At 42.8% G+C, this 20,489-nt stretch overlaps 2 protein-coding genes and 1 long non-coding RNA gene across 4 annotated transcripts; 1 reads left to right on the top strand and 2 right to left on the bottom strand.

Moving 5' to 3' along the window:
- Nucleotides 1-1,940: 1,940 nt before the first annotated feature.
- On the top strand, nt 1,941-3,053 carry LOC135612063 (uncharacterized). 2 transcript variants are annotated; one of them, XR_010486741.1, is made up of 2 exons: nt 1,941-2,269; nt 2,343-3,053. It is a non-coding gene; the product is annotated as an uncharacterized LOC135612063 (long non-coding RNA). The 2 variants fall into 2 exon arrangements; XR_010486742.1 differs by having other exon boundaries at nt 2,338-3,053.
- A 7,133-nt stretch (nt 3,054-10,186) lies between these two features.
- Nucleotides 10,187-14,393, bottom strand: LOC103983525 (pyruvate dehydrogenase E1 component subunit beta). The gene is made up of 4 exons (XM_009400739.3): nt 14,116-14,393; nt 13,743-13,843; nt 13,611-13,654; nt 10,187-11,421 (listed from the first exon to the last, which is right to left on the bottom strand). Exons 1-4 carry the CDS (start codon nt 14,213-14,215, stop codon nt 10,449-10,451), a joined length of 1,218 nt encoding a protein of 405 aa, XP_009399014.2. The 5' UTR covers nt 14,216-14,393; the 3' UTR covers nt 10,187-10,448.
- A 704-nt stretch (nt 14,394-15,097) lies between these two features.
- On the bottom strand, nt 15,098-19,916 carry LOC103983526 (peroxisomal membrane protein 13). The gene is made up of 5 exons (XM_009400740.3): nt 19,791-19,916; nt 16,343-16,567; nt 15,977-16,263; nt 15,700-15,792; nt 15,098-15,612 (listed from the first exon to the last, which is right to left on the bottom strand). The coding sequence occupies exons 1-5, from the start codon at nt 19,813-19,815 to the stop codon at nt 15,406-15,408; spliced, it is 837 nt and encodes a 278-aa protein (XP_009399015.2). The 5' UTR covers nt 19,816-19,916; the 3' UTR covers nt 15,098-15,405.
- Between the last annotated feature and the right edge of the window lie 573 nt (nt 19,917-20,489).

Genomic DNA, 20,489 nt, shown 5'->3' with positions numbered 1-20,489 from the left:
TCATGAATTGCTCATGGAATCTATCACTTCCTGCATGTCTTTCTCGCGTTAATCTTTTAAGAATGTAGATCGAGTTTCTTGTGTCGTGGAACTCTAGAGATATGTGCCTTTTCTGTGTCATCCACATGTTAATTATCTGCAAATATCAATCTCAGGTTAGGTTAGGTTAGGTTAGATTTGAATATTAGGCAGAATCGGCTGGCTACAATTTTCATATCGATTCAACATGAAAACAACTTATTATATAAGATTTGATGTGATTTATATTCTTTGTATTTCTCATGGCATTTACTATTCATGTTGATCGACAACGAGGCACATGATAACCTGCACCACTGCTGCTCCTCCACATTCCACAACGTGCCTCACACTTGCAACCCTTCCCTTCCCTTCCCTCCCCCCACACATTATTAATGCATCATCATATGTCCTCCCCAAACTTTATCTTATCCATGGCGTAAAATATAACCCCCCCCCATGGACTCTGCTTCAGTGGTGCATTTAGAGAGCTCAGCAACGCAAGACCGCAGTCAAACAGTAGACTTGCATGAAAAGAACTTTGTATTAACTATGAGCGGAGAGTAGTTAGGGTAGAAGAGAGACATCAAATGCTGAGGGAGAGGAGCAAGAGATTTATGTGTGTCCTTTCAAAAGCGGCTAAAAGATGAGCATTTTTATTAGGACTAATTATAGATTAAATCTGGTAACGAAATCTTTATACTTTTAAAAGTTATATTGAGATCTCTATATTGATGAAAATATCATATGTATTCAATGGTAAATCAAAGTGAGACAGAGTCAATACATACTTAATGGTAAATCATATAATATTTTTATCAATAGAATCGACAGCATATAGAGAAACCAAATTAAATATTTCACTTTCATAACTATAGAGATCTCAATATAACTTTTAAAAATATAAGGATCATGATACCAAAGATATTTAATTATAAGGGATAATCTATAAATCTTTTATATTAAGATCTCAGGATAAGTAAAAAATATTTGAGACTATGAACTTTCTAACATTGTATCGAATGTTAAGGATAATAGTCCTAAGGTACCATACCTCTTATTCAAAATTTAGATAGCAAGAGAAGAAAACCAAAAATTGTATTGACTCTTTCCCTTTGGTACTCTCCTTCCAACCCTTATTTCCTCCTTCCGTTTTGGTTTTAAGTTTTGATTATTTGACCATATTGGATTGGACCAAGTTTACAGATTTTTTTTATCAACTAACTATTTTTTATTATGTAGCTAGATTTCTTAAATGTTGAATTGGGTGGCCATTAATCTCAAAAGTTTTAAATTATTAGGAAATGACCAATATATAATTTAATATTCTCTTTTACAAGTAAGTCAGTTTATATTTAACTGAGTATACGATGAAAACTAATGCTGCAAGAATATTTTTAACTAAGCATTTGGAAAAAAAAAACAAATAACAAATATAAGATTCAAACTCATGATCATTAGTTCCAAAATTTTAAGATATTTAAAAAGAACCAATTATGTGATTTAACAAGGTTAATGTGTAACTTAGGACCTAAAATGATCATTTGGTCCTTGTATAAAGATGACTAGCTAAACTTTTATGTTCACTTTGATTTTATTTCTATTTCCATTGTTGATCGAGAATGAAAAAGACCCTATTATCAGTTTTTCTTATTCACGAAGATATTCTATCCCCATATATTTTAGAAGGTTTGAAAATTATTATTTCCAAGGTTGAGAATTTTGAAATATCATTTGAATTATCTGAAAAAACAAATCTCATCTTCACTCAAAAACAAAATGAAAGACAATCTCTCTGAACAGAATTCTTGATGATATTATTATTATTATCATTATTATTTATGGTGGAATCTTCATTTTATTATATTTAAAATCAAATAAGATTTAATTTAATCTGTGCACCAAAAGGTGAAAGAGTTGACTGTCTCCCTCCCGAGGTAGGGAGGTGCGACACGGGGCGGAGAGTCCACCCTCTCTCCGTCCCCCGAGGTAGGGGAACCATCATGGCCTCGACGCGCTCTTCATTTGGTTCTCTGTGGCGACGTCGTTGGCAGCGAAGGTGGCTCTCACACGGTGCCGTCGCCCATCTCCCTTCCTTCAAGCAGACGATGCCACGTCTTGTATGGTCCAATATCCCCCCTCGCCACCGTCCCATAACCAGTCGCACTCCGCCACATTCCCACTTGTGCTCCGATATTTCTGCGTCTCCCAATTATTGGGGGCCAATCCAATCCATTGCCATCATATTTAGGTATGCACTCGATCGCCATCCTTTTCCATCTAAATCCTTCCTGACCCCCATTTGATGGATCGGATAAGGTTAGATGGACGTATCTGTTTGCGTGGAGGGAGTTGAATACGGTTCCCCGGCGTGTGAGTCACGCCGCCATCGGTCGCGCTTCACCTGAGTTCTTCTCTGCTACGGTCGGTTTCGCTGTCGAAGGTGCCATCGGCCACTCGCGACCTTGGTTGCGTCGATCAGCTGTTCGATGCAATGCCACAATTAGCAAGTGGTGCTTTGGGTTTGGTTGGTCCTGCTGGGAAGGAATTTACTAGCGTCGGATCAATTAAGGGGTGGGAAGTGCGGTCAGAGACGGCTGAGGTTTCGCGTCGCCATTGGTGGGGGTGGGGGTTGGATGAGACGCGGGCAGCTGCTGCCAATGATTGAAGCCCGGCATTGCTGCTGATGTTTCTTTTGATGATGGCTTCATGTGCATTTGGAGATTCTTGTCGACTGCTTGTTCATATGGTTCCATCAGAACGAGCGACATGGTTCGAATGCAGTGATGTCTGCTGGATTGGCTGCAGCAAAGGCAAGCAGTAGACCCACCCCGCTTGCGATTGCAGTTCATTTTGGCAGTGACATGAGAAAGCCATCCCATTTACGAACTTGTCCGGTTAGTGGGTGCACCCTCCATGTGATGAGAGTCCTTCTCTGCTCTCCCACCACAGGTACCTCTCTCTCCTCTTCTATCTTTAGTGAGTCGAGATTTGATCGTTGGATATATAATGATAACAGTTAGTTAGAATTTAGACATAGTTGTTCCTCAATGGTTGGTAACCTGCAACTGTCAGATATAAATCTGCTGGCCCGGTGAGGCATGAGTTCAGGCCCAGCTGTGAAACCTTGTGAGCCGGAATGCAGGAAACAAGTCTGCTACTTTGGTATATTGTATGTCCCATACACTGTCACCAAAATTGGTTTGGTAAATTACTGAAAGCTGTACCAAATCGAGATTTTGAGAGTCATCAGGGCAACGTTGCCAAATCGAGATTTATTGGGCTATTGGACATTTGAAGGCCCAAATTGCATGACCTGCGGTAGCGCAGAAACATTGGTTTGGACAGCGTCTGGCCTGCCTTGGAGATGTGTTGTTCCCAGTTGTAGTGACTTGGGCGAGGAAATTAACGTAAGGGATTAGGGCAAGAATGTTGAGGTGAATACGTAAGATAATTGAAAATTAATATCAATGTATTTATTTATGAATGATTAGGTAAGATACTACAACAAAAGACAAAAATAAATATCAAAATGTTGTGATGGTTTTGGAACAAGATTAACTAACTGTCTAGGATTAACGATGTAACTAAAGATAGAGAGAAAATTAGGAAAGAAATTGTCAGAAATAATAATAAATTTGAGTTTTCTAGTATACTGGACTCTTCTATCTTAGGTTGGATGTTCATAGTATTGCTCTAGTTTTTTTTGTATGCCTAAAATATTTGTTGGTAATGCTGTATCTGACTTATAATCGATATCTTAGCAACAATGTTGATAAGATAAATCACATGCATAATCTTAAAATGAGCATAAAAAGGATCGTTGACACCTCAATGCCTTATAATCGATATCTTAGCAACATTGTTCACACACGAACACCATGTGGTCAACGACGTCTTGTTATTGTTGGGAAATCAGATCAAAGCATCAAGAAGAACAGAAAATAAAAATCATAGAATTCTCAAAAAAAAAATTTATCGTCGTGCGAAGATTGGTATATAAATCAAAACGCAAAACTAAAAACCACGCGTATCAAGAGAGAAAGGCTAACAAAGCACAAATAGTGCTTGTTGGCTAACTCAAGTAGTACTACTGTTTGGGCGTAACGATACCACCACTTGGGCCTGGTTTAAGCCATCGGTTTGGCCTTTTCTAACAAGCCTAATTCGAACCGGCTTCAAGCCTAATAGCTTTCTCGACAAGTTTGGTAATGTTTTGGCCCAATACTAATTTAAATTAACATATAATGACCTTGATTAAGACTTTGACAAATCAACCACATATCGAGCACATTTATGAAGCTTTCAGCATGTTGTACGCTATTCCAACATATCGTCCGATCTTTCAATACTTAATTCGAATCTCCGACACATCGCTCTTTCATTCGACATATCGTCTATTATACTGATATGTTGACTTTTTTATGACATTCTAATCTGTTGACATAATATTCGATCCTTCTGGGACGATGCTCGAACCTTTTAACACGAAGTTCGATTTTTGACACGTCGACCAATCTTCTGGCTATCAAATCCAACAAAAAAATCTCCTACAATAATGTGGCTAAATCCTATCATAAAGCATCCTTGATAATGACCCGGTTAACTTAGTCCAAAAACATCCCTCGACATCGATGTAGGCCAAAGCAACCCAGAAGTGTCTCTTAACAATAAGATAGGCTAAATTAGCTCATAAGCATCTCCAACAGTAGTGTGGCCAAATCAACTCAAAACGTTCTTTATGATAACATTGCAGTTGAATCAACCCAAAATTGAATCAATCCAAAGTGCTCATTTCGATGATAACATAACAAATCGACATAAAGTGTTCCTTTTAACGATAGTGCGATTGAATCGACCAAAAGTGTTCCTTCCAAAGATAGTGGGATAGAGTTGGCCCGAAACGATTCCTTCAATGATAGCGCAATTAAATCGACCCAAAGCATTCCTTTTGATGAAAAATACAATGGAATCAACCCAAAGTCCTTTTAACAATAATATAATCGATTGGGCCTAAAGCATTCCTTACGATGAGAACACGATCAAATCAACTCAAAGCTCTCCTTTCAATAATAGTGTGACTGAATTGGCCTAAACGACTCCTTTTCGATGATAATGTGATCAAATCAATCCAAAGTGCTACTTTGACAAAAAAAAAAAAAAAAACGCAATCGAATTGGCCTAGAGCACTCCTTTTGACAACGTATTTGAATTAGCCTAAAGTGACCATTTCTACGACAACACGATTGAATTGACCCAAAGCGTTTCTATTAATGATGATACGACTAAATCAACTTAAAGTGTTACTTTCAACGATAATATGATTGAATCAACCCAAAACACTCCTTTTGATAATAATATGACCAAATTGACCTTTTAGTCGACGGTCAAACTAAACCTTCATTGTGCCTTAACTCCTTTTGATAATAATATGACCAAATTGACCTTTTAGTCGACGGTCAAACTAAACCTTCATTGTGCCTTAACTCCACTACATACGTCAAGACACAATTGAGGGCAAGTGATATGAGAGTAATAATATAAAGATAACTAATAACTTAGCACCACACCTCAAGACCACGTGGCCAACACCCAACATTGTGCAACTGACACCTCATCACTATATGGTCAACATTTTGACAACAGACAAGCGACATACCATTACCCTTTAAGTGATATGGCGATTGACTCATTCCTATAAAAATTGATATATGATGACTGATCATGATGAGGATAGTAATTATGATAAGACTCGGCTGACGTCAGATGACGCCTCACGCCTCAGACGACGCGACGACACCAGGTCAAACGGACCGAAACACAGGCCGAGGCGTATTAACACCTACTCAGGCTCGGTTCTTCACGCCACGCCAAACCAATTTTAGATGCAATCAGCCTGCCTCCTGCAGGCGGGCACATCAAACAATAGTAAGCTTCCCTATAAATATCCTCTCGTTCATCAGGGATAAGGGGAGACACCAAAACACTTCTCCTGAAACCCCCTCCACATCCACTGACTTGATCGTCGGATGGGTCGGGTCGAGCACCCCGACCCGACCTTTGTGCAGGTGCGAAGCCGAGGGTCCCCGCCGGACGAGCGGACGAGGAGTTCCTGCCCGGAGGAGATGGCGACCCCGCACCGGACCGACCCCGCGGGCTCGAGGGACGCCCCGGAGAGATCCTCGATATTCGGACCCCAACCAAGCCGCGTCGGCCCCGAGGCCACGGCATAAAGTTGTTTACACTAACAAATTGGCGCTAGAAAGAGGGCCCGGAATGTCGGGTGATCACCCGAGCGGCTCAGATGAGCCCGCGGCTGAGAGGTCACACCCGACCGAAGCCTCGGGGGAACATCCCCCGCACGGACACCATCGTGACGAACACCCCACCACGACCTCCGAACGATATTGATGAATATTCAACGACCCGAGCTTGTCGCCGCCCGATGGCGCCCCAGCCGACTCAACGCCCGTGTCACCTGAGGCCTTTCAGGACCTCGCTCGTCAAGTCCGAGCTCTGATGGAAATGGTGCAAACCATTATCCCGCTCGTTTCTCATCTGGCGCACCCGCCTGTGATCGAACCACTGCGACAATGTGAAGCGCCCGTTCGGGCCCACGTGACACTACCAGAGCCCCCCACTTCGCCTCGGGTCCGACCGGCCCCACTTGGGGATCCAGCGATGGCAAACCCGAGCCGTCGCCCGGAACCCGAGGCACTCTCTTCGGACTCTCTGCGGGCCCAGTTGTGCTTCGTCAGCCAGCGACTCGACGAGGTCCAGAAAGAGGTTCGCAGGTCCAAGGGAGAGCTTGGGGAGGACCCACACCGAGGGTCTCCCTTCTCACCCGAGATACGGGATCTAACAGTCCCCCCGGACTTCCAGCTTCCCTCTCTAGACGCTTACCATGGCTCCACTGACCCAGCGGATCATGTAGCTACTTTTCGCGCCCAAATGGCGCTATACGGAACCTCTGAGGCCCTGATGTGCAGAGCGTTTCCTACCACTCTAAGAGGACTGGCCCACGCATGGTATGGCGGCTTGAAGCCCGGAACGATTGCTTCCTTCGGCCAGCTCGCCAATGACTTCGAGCTCCACTTCGTAGCCTATGCACGGCCAAAGCCCTTCGCAGCACTGCTCCTCGGACTCAAACAAAGGGAGGATGAACCCCTCTCACATTTTGTGGATCGCTTTGCCACGCAAATTCGGGGCTTGCCGGACAGTCACCCCTCTCTGTTAGTGCAGGCGTTTGTGATAGGCCTGCGACCTTCCAGATTCCTCTGGTCCCTCACGGAGCGACCTCCCATTACGGTGCCAGAGATGCTCCAGCGGGCTAACCGGTACATCGCAGCCGAAGCCTGGGCGGCCGTGAGGAGAAGGGACGACCTCCGACCGCGGGCTCCATAAGAGAGGTCATGTACCCGCGGCAACTACCGGATGTAGTCCTCATGGAAAGAAATCCAAGCCCTGCCTCAGTCTCTTTTGAGCGAAGGTTTAGTATCTACCTGACCCCCTCTCGGCTCGCGGTTGGCCCCGGCTTAAACCCTTCTGAATCTACACGGCTCGGCCGAAGACTACCCGAGTCCACCTCAGCGCGGCCTACCCGCCTGAGTTGTCTCTCGGCCCGAGTCACTTCCCTCGGCCATGCACTGCCAAAGTCCACCTCAGCGCGGCCTGCCCGCTTGAGTCGTGTCCCTCGACCCGAGCCACTTCCCTCGACCGAAGACTGCCCGAGTCCACCTCAGCGCGGCCTACCCGCCCGAGTCACTTCCCTCGGCCACGGACTACCCGAGTCCACCTCAGCGCGGCCTGCCCGCCTGAGTTGTCTCTCGGCCCGAGCCACTTCCCTCGGCCATGCACTGCTCGACTCCACCTCACTCGGCCTGTCCGCCTGAGTCACATCCTTTGGCCTTTATCAGATCCCTCGGACATAGACTGCCCGAGTCCACCTCAGCGTGGCCTGCCCGCCTGAGTCGTGTCCCTCGACCCGAGCCACTTCCCTCGGCAGCATGATGCCCGAGACCACACCTGCGTGGCTAGCCCGCCTGCGTCGTGCTCCTCGACTCCATGTTCTCGAGACACACCTATGCGGCCAACCCGCCTACGTCGTTCTCCTCGGCAGCATGATGCCCGAGACCACACCTGCGCGGCCAGCTCGCCTACGTCGTGCTCCTCGGCTCCATGTTCCCGAGACACACTTGCGCGGCCAGCCCGCCTGTGTCATGCTCCTCGACAGCATGATGCCCGAGACACACCTGCGCGGCCAGCCCGCCTGCGTCGTGCTCCTTGACGTCATCTTCCCGAGACACACCTGCGTGGCTAGCCCGCCTGCGTCGTGCTCCTCGGCTCCATGCTTCCCGAGACCGCGCCTGCGCGGCCAACCCATCTGAAAGATAAAGTCATGCCTCGGACTCCCGTTACAACGACCGACGCATAGCTTCTTTTCGGGGGGGAATATGATGAGGATAGTAATTATGATAAGACCCGGCTGACGTCAGATGACGCCTCACGCCTTGGACGACGCGACGGCACCCGGTCAAACGGACCGGAACATAGGCCGAGGCGCATTAACACCTACTCAGGCTTGGTTCTTCACGCTACGCCAAACCAATTTCAGACGCAATCAGCCTACCTCCTACAGGCGGGCACATCAAACAACAGTAAGCTTCCCTATAAATATCCTCTCGTTCATTAGGGACAAGGGGAGACACCAAAACACTTCTTCTCCTGAAACCCCCTCCACATCCACTGACTTGATCGTCGGAGGGGTCGGGTCGAGCACCCCGACCCGACCTTTGTGTAAGTGCGAAGCCAAGGGTCCCCGCCGGACGAGCAGACGAGGAGTTCTTGCCCGGAGGAGATGGCGACCCCGCACCGGACCGACCGCCGGACGAGCAGACGAGTTCTTACCCGGAGGAGACGACGACCCCACGGGCTCGAGGGACACCCCGGAGAGATCCCCGATATTCGGATCCCAACCAAGCCGCGTCGGCCTCGAGGCCACGGCATAAAGTTGTTTACACTAACAAATCATTACCCCAAGTTCCATAGATTTGACACTACATGATCATATATATCGTCGACCCCCTCTCTGATACCTTTCGTATTTGGCACTTAATCGAATACTCCAAGCCGTTTACTGATTTAAACATCGAAGGGGCCTCATCGGGTATACCCCTAATATAATTCTTTTTTGTATTATCTCGTCACTCATCTCTCGACATCAAATTTGTGATAAACTCATCAGATTATATATTAATAAAATTATAATACTTTTACATGGTATTTATATCATGTTAACTATTAAGTTCCTTTATATGTAATTTTTTGTTAATATGCATAAAAGAATCTCATCAAAAAGATGAAAAAGTATCAATGTTTTTTAATATAATTATACAGTTTGATACAAAAGTTGAACAAATCATATTTTTCTCCCAATTAATAATATATTTATATATTCAAAAAAAATTAACTTAATAATATTTTTTTCTTTTCCAGAAAGAAAATAAAATAAGAAAAATTGGTACTCTTAGTTCGTCATCAGGAATAGGAAACAGGTTCGTTCAACATATCGCATCCAACCACCCACCCTTTTCCAGCGCCCGTCAACGACGATCCTGACGTGTTGCCAACATGAATGGTAGCAGCAAGTCATGTATCCACTGGATAAGGATAACACATGGACGTGTCATATTTCCCTTATCATACCACCGCTATGTGCCCAGTCCTTCAGCTACTTCCACTGGTAAAAGACACGACCAAGCGCTTGACGTCTCCTTATGGCTCTACTAAAATAGTAGTAGTGGAAGATTTCTCTTTGCCAACCTATGGTGTTAGCCAATACTCTCTCTCTCTCTCTCTCTCTCTCTCTCTCTAAAACGGGCAAAAAAAGAAAAAAGACTGCTAAAGATATCAGAACGCGACACCATCAAGCAAATAATGATCAAGATAAAGCAAAGTCCTCTATTTTCTTCTTTTGGATCTGAAAGGATGATACAGAACAAGTTATCAACAGTTCATAAAGCTTCGAGGCATTACAAGAAGATTAGTAGCAGATGGCAATTATATTTTAAGTACAAAGCTTGCACCTCCTAGAAAATAAACTTGTGTGCTTTTAGAAATCCCACAGCTTAAATTGATTAGCAATGGACTCGAGTCATTAAACACCATGTTAACAAGGTCATGAATCCCTCCCTACTCATGTTTTTGTAATATGAATCAAATATGAAGTTGCCATTACAAACTAAGAACCATTATTTCCAGCTAATGTCCGCATAACAACCTTACTGAAAATAACATATGCTTTTGCTACAACATATAATTAGGAAAATCATGAACGTACTACTAAAACGATTCAACCGTAAGTTTCGGAAAATAATTCGGAAACAAGCTCAGATCACACGAGAACAAGTAGTAGATATTAGAAGCACCTTTTATTGGCAGAGCTGCTCAACTGCGGCTACAATCTGTGCTGGCTGTACCACAGTCCACTCCTCCAAAGTCCCAGCATAAGGTGTCGGTACATCCTGTGATGACAAGCACATGATTGGAGCATCCAAGTAGTCCCAGAAATTGTCGATGATGGCTGCCCTAAGACTTGAACCTATTCCTCCTGTCCTCATGCACTCCTCCACAATCAACACACGATGTGTCTTCTTCACAGAATTCCCAATGGTATAAAGATCAAACGGCTTCAATGACCTGATGTCAATGACCTCAGGGTCGTAGCCTTTGTTCACCAGCGTCTTCACGGCCTGCATCACATGATATCTCATTCGTGAATATGTGAGGATCGTAACATGCTCTCCTGGCCGCACCATCTCTGCTTCCTCCAAACAAAGCACATACTCCTCATCTGGGATCCTCTCCTTCAAATTATACAGCAGCACATGCTCAAACAGCACCACAGGGTTCTCACTCCTTATTGCTGCTTTCATAAGCCCCTTAGCATTGTATGGTGTCGAGCAGGCAACCATTTGCAGGCCCGGGATCGACTGGAAGTATGACTCCAGGCGCTGTGAGTGTTCTGCACCAAGTTGCCTCCCAACACCTCCAGGCCCTCTGATAACTATTGGGATTTTGAACTGGCCACCAGAAGTATAATGAAGCATACCACAGTTGTTCGAAATCTGGTTATACGCCAGCAGGAGGAAACCCATATTCATTCCTTCAACAATAGGTCTTAAGCCTGTCATTGCCGCTCCAATGCCCATGCCCGTGAAAGAGTTCTCCGCAATGGGGGTATCAAGGACCCTCAGATCTCCATATTTTGTAGCCAGTCCTTTGGTCACCTTGTATGAGCCACCATAATGACCCACATCTTCGCCCATGACACAAACGTGAGGATCTCGGTCCATCTCTTCTTCGAGTCCCTCCCGTAAAGCCTCGAACAATAGTAGCTCATGTCTAAGATTTACAAAACAAAAACTGAATCAGAACCTTGCAGAAAAGGGCCTGGAAAGAAAGAGTGAATCTTAATATGATACAAACAACATGACAGTCCAGTTGCATGAAATATTTAACACAACAGTACAAGATTGGAACACAAGAAAAAGCATTTTCAAAATGAATCTGAGATGCACCTTGTGCGAAATGGGCATCAGTCAAAGGTGCAAATGCAAGATAATATATTACTATATCTAGTATCATCAAGAATGACTGCTAAGTGAAGGGCATAACTCTGAGACCAAAACCATAAGCTAAAGGACGGACATGATTCTAGTTGAATGTTTGGCAAAAACCACAAAATTCTATTTGGGCAAAGAACCTATCATGGCAAAGAAACAGGCAGGTGAGAAGCATGTTCGGACATATTCTTAGATTATTTCCTCTTATTTCCTTCCACCAGGATAACAGCCAATCGTAAGCAGTTTTTTTCCAACTCCAGAAGCCAAAATCAAAATTACTGAAGGCTCAATGCACATGAATGTGCCAATGCCTAACGGAAATTAGGCAATGAAATGTGGCAAGGCATGTGAAGTGATGAAAATTAGCATGAGAGTAATAATTTATCGTACAAATTAATATTCAGATATACCAAGCATGCCTTAATGGGATTTGGGTCAAGTGCGAATAACACACTAATGCAGCATATTCATCTTGTTTAGCAGCATGGATGCAGTGGGTTTGGCCCTCCTAATTATTTCACTAGAATACATTTGATTGCTAAATGCAAGTGTCAAGATGTGGCATCAAACTGTAGTAAGAATTGCTTCCTATATCATAAATAGAAGAAATTCAGGTTCCTAATTAGTTGATACATGATGGGTAAAGCCTCATCAATGAGTCCAGAAAAGTAACTTTTAGATAGAAATCAGTACCATAACAAAGATACAAATCAGGATTTAACAATTTATCAGAAAAGGCGAGGTTGTTGAGTCAATTTGCTTTGACTTGTAAGGAAAATAGATCCTATGTACAAATTTTAAGACGATCTATATGTTCAATAAACTCACATGTACAAGCACCTATGACAAAGAGATGGTATGACACACAAGTATATAAAAGATATGCTTATAGTTTGTCAACAGGTTGAATAGTGTCCTAAGCTTGGCAATGATTCTTTCTTTGATAAATACAGAATAATTGCACGAAAACTAAAAGCAATTTTAGTGCAGGCTTAGGTGAGATTGTTATGTACTATGGCAACGAAAATGAAGAAAGGTAACTGACTAGATCAAAGGATCAAGTTTACATCTATTAATTTACCTTGAAGCCTATGAGGGTGCAATAGAATTCCAGATTAAGAATACCTAAGATTCATGCTTAGCAAAGTGATAGACATCTAGAATATATGATTATCAAGATGAATAAGAATAATAGGACTGACTATACATGAAAACGCAAGTGGTAGTGTCTAGTCCTGTTACAAACTCATAATTGCCATCATTGTTAACAAACACAACATCTTAAGCTCTCAATATCATGAATCAATGTTATGACATCCAGTTGCATTCTTCCAGGAGGCAAATGTGTCAATAACCTGACACCTGGGGATGGATTGGAAAGTTTTAACTCCTAAAGAAAGCCTTGTCAACAAGCATGGTGTAGGATCTGAGAATGAGACTAAGCAAATTGAAACTGAATTGGCAGATCAATCAACCCTCTTCCTCTTCCCGCCTCCCTTCTCTCTTCCAGTTTAAAGCTAACTTTTTATTAATCACTTTTAATATAAACCATGTGGTCCACCCAACATCTTCTAAATGATAATCTTGACTAATACCACAGTGTCAAATGACAATAACTGTGAATTAAAATCCTTTACCTATGCCTCACAGATGGTTTACAATTCTTTCAGTTAGCAGCATTAACTTCCTAATGTTGGTTATTTCGGAAAAAATGTTTATAATATGCATAATAAAAATTAGCATTACTGGACATGAAATTAGGTTACAACATTCTCCATAGTCGTACAACAACGCATATGAGGAAGCTTCTACAGAAATTCCAGACGCCACCAGTATTGGCGTCAATCAGCAATTAAATAAAAGTGATTAGCGGCTCAAGCTATTTTGCAAGATATTGACAAGTGATTAGCGGAAAGTATTGCAATCTCTAACAACGAATACAGCATGTCAATATCTACAGCAGCTTACCCAGGTTTGGATGCGGTGGAACTTGTAGACGCATCAGCCTTAGTCTATGGAGGATAAGAAAAGATACACATAAGTCAGTAACAGAATACAGTGCATCCTACAGGAACAATGTAAGGTGACTCAGTACTCAACTGCAACCGCATTCGTGATGAAATTCCCACTACGAGACTTAGCATTAAAGAAACCGGAGGTTCTTCCATCGGATCTGACAACGAAGATGCTTCCTCTCCTTCCTGGAAATGCACAAGACGAACAATACCAAAGGTTTAGATTACAAATCAGTCACACAAGAAAATCCTAGTAAGATTTCATGTTTGCCTCCAAAAAAGAAGAAACAGGAAAACCCACGAAATCAACGCAATTGAAGAGCCGGAGCACACATATAACTTCACTGAGAGAAGGGGGATCAAGATGCAAGGCATCGAAGAAAAAGGAAGGAAGCAAATTACTCAACAAGCGGGAACACGACCGCGATAAATCAGGAAAAGGGTAGATAGAGTCGGACCTATAAGAGATCTTGCCAACAGCCCGACGCGAAACCTCTGAGGATCGATCAGATTGGGAGAACCCGAGAGGAGGGCCGCCGTTTGCAGTGCTGCTGCCATCTCCCAAAAGCAGATCGAGTCCAGAGACTGTGGGAGGGGTCTGAGGGCGGGATTGGTGAGACTTTAGGGCAGGTCGGCTGCTCGTTTGAGGAGGGTGGATTGGGGGGCCGTGGGGAGCGTTAGCTGTTGTTATGCTGGTGTGGGTGGCGGAAACACCGATGCGAGAGGCATAGGAAGCGCTGGGTGTGGGCCTTTTGGGCTAGGATCCTCTCCAATTTGAGCGTGTCCCTTTTACCCGTCCAACTCTCTCATCTCAACCGTGCCTTCATTGATACATCAAATATTTACCGTCCATTTATGATCATCCGCATATGGACCGTATCCGTGAAGCTCTGACCGTCTTGGTCGCACCGCACTGAACGTACATCATTGAACGGTATAGATCTTATACATCTTGATTGGACGGATACAATTTCAATTGAAATATAACCAGAACACTTAGAGTTGGAGAGGATCCTCATTCTCAATTTTATTTTTATTTTTCTGCTTTTAAGCGGCTGAGCCTTTTTTTCCAAGCATAGGTTTCATCGATGAGACTTCATCAGCTTCGACGTGCCCGTCCATCCCTTGTTCGTAACAGTAGTTGTAGCCGTCGTGGATTGAGTTCTTAACGAAGTCGTGAATGAATCGCGTCTAAAGTCGTAACTTGTAATTCGAACAATTCATCAATGGGTTGACCCGCGCTATTCCCTCGCCATCTATATATAATTCAATCCGACCGATGAATTCAGAAATCAACTCGACCCAATCCGCCAATCCACAACCCTTCCAGCCACGAGCTCGGCCAATAAACGGGTTATCGGTTTAGACAAAGAAGACCACACCACGAAGCATGAATTCCCCACCCACAATTAAATCAGCACAAGAAAAACAGGATAAATGTGGAGTATCCAACAAAAATTGACAACTCTGATGCTGCACCAACTTTTACATAGGGAAAACATATCAAACTTGACATCATCTACACCATATAAATCCGGAATCATCCTTCATTATAGAACAACTTATCGATGCTTAGACACACCTTATATGCCACAGACTAGAGAGAGTGAGACATAGCCACTGCCCATTACCCACATGAAGATAATAAGAACGTGCTCTTTAACAGAGCTAATGTGATCATGTTGGCCATATTCTTGTGTCCGTTATTTGGTTTTCCATATTCTTGACTTGATGAATTTGGATTGGTCTTAATCAGATCCCTTGACATCGTTGCCCCAAACACTGTCCCATGCCCCGGATGGAGCTTTTGGTCCCTCGAGGTACTGCTGCCCGGCAGGAGCAGGGAGTTCGCCAGGTCCGAGCTGCTGCTGTTTCCTAGACCTTGTCCGGATGCCCAGAATCCTTAGAACAAATCTTGCAAGCTCACCATATAGCATTCCCGAACGATCAAAAAGCTGAAACAGATATTGAACAGTGATGATGAATCATCCAAGCTTTCTGAAAGAGTAAAGATGATGACAGGAGTGACCACGAAAGCTAACCTGGAGGAGAGCAGTCATGAACATGTGAAAAGCCTGAGTGTTCTGATCGATAAGAATAGAGATTCGACCAAAGAAATTCACCACACCTTGCATCTATGAACAATGTTTCAAAATAGAACAAAAGGACACAATCAGGTCCGAAATAGAACAAGGATGAAATGAGTCTCACACAATTATGCAAAAGTTATCCAAAAATACACGGTATAAATAGGCAAAAAAAAGGAGAAAACAAATAACAATTTTCATTAAGCAGTTTGCTCCGAAAATAACAACTTACCACCCGGAGAAAGGACATCCAGAAGCCCGGTGGCGAGGATGGAGGACCATATGGATTATTTGGATCTTGATTACCATACGGGCCTCCCATGCCCATCCCATAACCACTCATGGGGCCACCAAGGCCACTATTGTACATGCTACCCCCATACATTCCAGAACCTCCATGAAAGCCACCACCGTACCCTGAGTACATATTATTACCATACAAGCCACCACCGTATGACCCTCCAAGACCCCCATACATGCCTGAACCATAGCCTGAATTATACATGTTTGAACCATAACCTGCATTAGAAACGGAAGCTTCAGCACCATGATGACACTGCTGGAGGTTAGGAGTTCCAAAGAGGTCCAAACAGGTTACCTCCATAACTAGTTCCATAATTCTGCCAGGGCCTTGGAGGAACAGGCCTTGCAAGGGTAGTTGTGTTAGCAGTTACATTCCTGTCGGCGGTTGGAACAATTTCACCTGGCTTTGCAGTACCAGATGCTTCCACAACATCACTAGTACTACCAGAAGATGGGGGCTTGAACGGTGCAGGACCAGATGTAGTCCCCGCTAGCTCCCATGGTTTTGGTGGCAGAGTACCTGCAGAGATGCATGCTAATATCAATTCAATTCTACTTCATAACTCATTTGAGGCACAAAACCAAGTATATAAATATATAGAAAAATAGAAACATCATAGGGACACTATCTCCACACAAGGAAAAGGAAATCAGGGCCCAAGCTGAGCAGAAAGATCTGTGGCCAAAGGAGTCAACATGCAGGAGCAAGCATCTATTATGAAATAGATGGATCTTTTATACATACGATCAGAAACAGACTAAGTCTTCAAGAGTCGAACTCTATTGAGAGCAGATGAAACCAACACATTTTCTTACTGATGATATATATCAAGATTTGCAATACCATCTGGTATGGTTCAGTACGGCCAGTAATTAGTGGTCCGACAACCTACCAGCACACAGACCAAGGTAAACTGGACATACAGGTCTAGACCAGAACCATACAGGTCTGACAGTGTCCAGTTGGAGACCGACAGTTGTTGGACACTTTCCGGCACATCAGGCATATATTTGTATTTGAAGTGCTGTTGTGAATATTTGCTACAAAGTACAAATTACAATAAGAGGTGAAAATATATATATTATTAAGGGACACGATTAGACATTTTTTATAAGACTTGTTGTGTAAGAATGATTGTATCATAACTGTAACCATGCTTCTTAGCAAGCAGAAGAACTATATAATTGAAACAGTAGTAAAGGCCAAATGTTGCTGAATGTTCAGCTAGCCATTAATGCCTCCAAAGTATTAAGTACATCGATGCATAATACTGAATATCACGTTGTATTTCCTTCTCACTATCCTCTTCATCTCAGCTACTGCTAGGCCCATCACAGGTTGCTCTAGTTCAAGTAGTATGGAATTTCGGACCAGGCCTATATTTCCTAGCTAGCCAGTCAAATAATACTTAACTTAAAAGCCTTAGTTAATGTCTAGTGAAACAAATTTGTCAGTTCTACCACACCAGAGTTATAAGAAGATTTGATACTCTTTAAAAAGTCCAACAGTGGTCAATAAAATCATAATTGACAGTTAACATGCAAGAAAAGAAATGGCATTTGCAGGAGTGGATAAGGATGGTGGGCAGCCCAAACCCCACCACAAACACACAGAATGAAGAAAGAAAAAGAAAACTCAGGCAAGCTGCTACAGACCAATCCCGCTTGCAGATAGACAGATACCTTAGAATGGAAAATTCTAGAAACGAGGATAACAAAGTAACAATCCAAATCAATATTCATGAATAGTGAAACAATCCAAATCAATTCAATGCTGTCAAATATTTTTCGCATGATTCTTTATGATAACTATAGGACACTTCCACTAAACATAAGTAATATCTTACGGAAGAAATAGATTGTCAGGTAATGATAACCGACACAAATATAAAATGCATGTTATCCAGTTATCAATTGATATGTCAGTAGTAGAACCAACCATGAGACAATAAAACAGGCAATCAGGTTACAAACTGCAGAAGTTTTTATTTCCACGAATAACAATAATCACATAAACATAAAGCTAAGGTAACATCTACAACATCACGAGGCCACCATGACATGAATGATGACAACAAAACATTAAGCCCCAGAGAACTCAATTCAAAACATATTTACTACGATCTCTTCCGAGCCTCTAGAATAAACAGTTGCTTATTTTATCATCAACATCCACATAGCCACAAAACGGAATATTGAAGGGAGATAAGCAACCAATTCCAAAGCTACCCAACTAAGTCCAATGTAGTATACAAAGTAGTATATGTGGTGTGAAAACATCAGAAATTGGAACTTGTCCAATTTCATCACTAAGCAAAAATTGAAATACAAAAATAATAGCCTCATGTAGTATAGAAAACTCATGTTGTCAAGCAATCAAAACAAGAAGTGCATATTTGGAAAAGAAAGACCAAGGAACCACACAGACAAAAAAAAGAAAGAAAGAACTGAACATACCTCATAGAACAAAATAACAAAATTTTCTAAGATATGCAGACTCAAAGCCTTGCAGGTACTTCGACCATGCTCCTAGAGAGAAAATGTCTTAAGAGAAGACAATTAATCCAATATTTAGTTTCTAGAGATACAGAGGAGCATTTATGCCCAAGCGCCAAATAACATGCTGTGCTAACTTAGAGCTTACATTTTGAGTGAAAGATTAAAGCCTCTAACTCTTCCTCTCATGTGTGTGTGTGTGTGTATAACCACATAATTGTTGTTTTAACAGCATAAGTATCTCCCAGTAATTCATTCTAGCAAAGATCCAACAAATAATTGAGAACCAATAAAATGCTCGTGCAACCCATGATGTCCAACCACAAAGATCTACCAACTGGCATATTATGGTGCAAAATGCTCACGCATACCAGATTACAAGTATAACTAGGTGCTAAAGTTGTTTTGCTACTGTTTCTATGACAATCTGGCATATTGTGTTTTAGTATATTTTAGAAACTGCAAGGGCAATTGCAAAACGTTCCAGTCATGTTTAGCAACTGATTTGAACACAGATAAACTGTGTGAAGAATGTAATATTTATATAACGTCCACAAAATTTACCTTAACCTGTAAAGCACATAAGACTCTTAAGCCAAAAGTCACTGTAAACGAAAAAGAAAATTCCACAGCGAAACAGAAGCTCTCTTCGAACAAGAAGCAATCGATCCAGCAAGAAGAATTATGAGATCGAAGTTACGAATGACATAAGCAAAGAAATAAGGCAAATCAAGCTAAAATCCCGCCTTTTTCTACGGAGGAACCATCTTGCTGCATTATTAAGTAAAGATGAAAGACAAAAAGGATGAATCTTGAGTTCTAATAATTACTAAATTCCGAAAGATCAAAGTTCCATGGTCCAGAAAAGAGAAACATCTCCGATCGACCTTCCAATATAAACTACTCGAGATCCTTAAATTTCTGTCATCAACGACTCCTACGGTCAGCAGGTAAACCAGAGAAGGACGCAAGCCTACCAACAATCCACGATATACGATCGAACCAATTCACTTACGGGAAAAGGAATCAAGATCGTCGGAGCTTTCGAGTCCAGCGGGAAAACTCAATTCTAACGAAACCAAATCAAGAAACACGATTGGATCCACCAAACGTGACAAAAAAGGGGATCAAATCGATCGATCGAAACCCTAACAATATTCTTACATACGCGGATCCGCGAGATTCGGATCGACGGAAGATGGAATCAATCCAGATAACAGCAAGAGGGGAAAAGGAGAATCACTGACCTGGAGGTGAAGAATTCGATCCCATGCCGACGGCGATACGAATCTACTCGTACATCAAGTGCCGCTACCGCTGCTTCCTCCCATCACCCCTATCGTTTCGCGGCCAACCTAAAACACCGCGTGAGGACGTCATGTGGTCAATAAATAAGGCTTTGGATCAATCAAAGACCAGCAATCGGGTCCGAACTCGGATTTGGATCCCGACTGCATCCGACCCGATGCCAGCCCCCGGGACCCGAGCCAATGAAACGGACTCGGATCTCGTTCCGACTAGACCTCGATCTCGAGTCAAATCCACGCGACATCCGGTTCGATCGAGTCAAGCCGAACCAAACCTTCGATTCGATCAAGCTCGGACTCGCCTACGACCGATGACATTGATTTGATCGGATACAAGTGCGACTCGACCCACATCAGATGCGTGTTATATGTACTCGATAGGTGCAACCTAATCATGTCAAGAAATTAATTTTCATATAAATATAGAATCATATTTTATTGGTAGAAAATTTATTATTATCATTTCCAACATTTGCGATTATAATTATGCTTTGTATCAATCGTGTATAAAAAATATTAATGTATGATATATATATATATATATGGAAAATACATGAGAATATAAACTTCATTCAACGTTGCGCGTTCTTTGCGATTGAATTGGATGTCGATCGTGTCCGCGGTCAACGTGGGTGTGCT

Source organism: Musa acuminata, chromosome BXJ2-5 (assembly GCF_036884655.1).
Source record: "Musa acuminata AAA Group cultivar baxijiao chromosome BXJ2-5, Cavendish_Baxijiao_AAA, whole genome shotgun sequence".
NCBI classification, from domain to species: Eukaryota; Viridiplantae; Streptophyta; class Magnoliopsida; order Zingiberales; family Musaceae; genus Musa; species Musa acuminata.
Note: the sequence above shows the minus strand (reverse complement) of the source record. Positions and strands in the feature narration are given on the sequence as shown.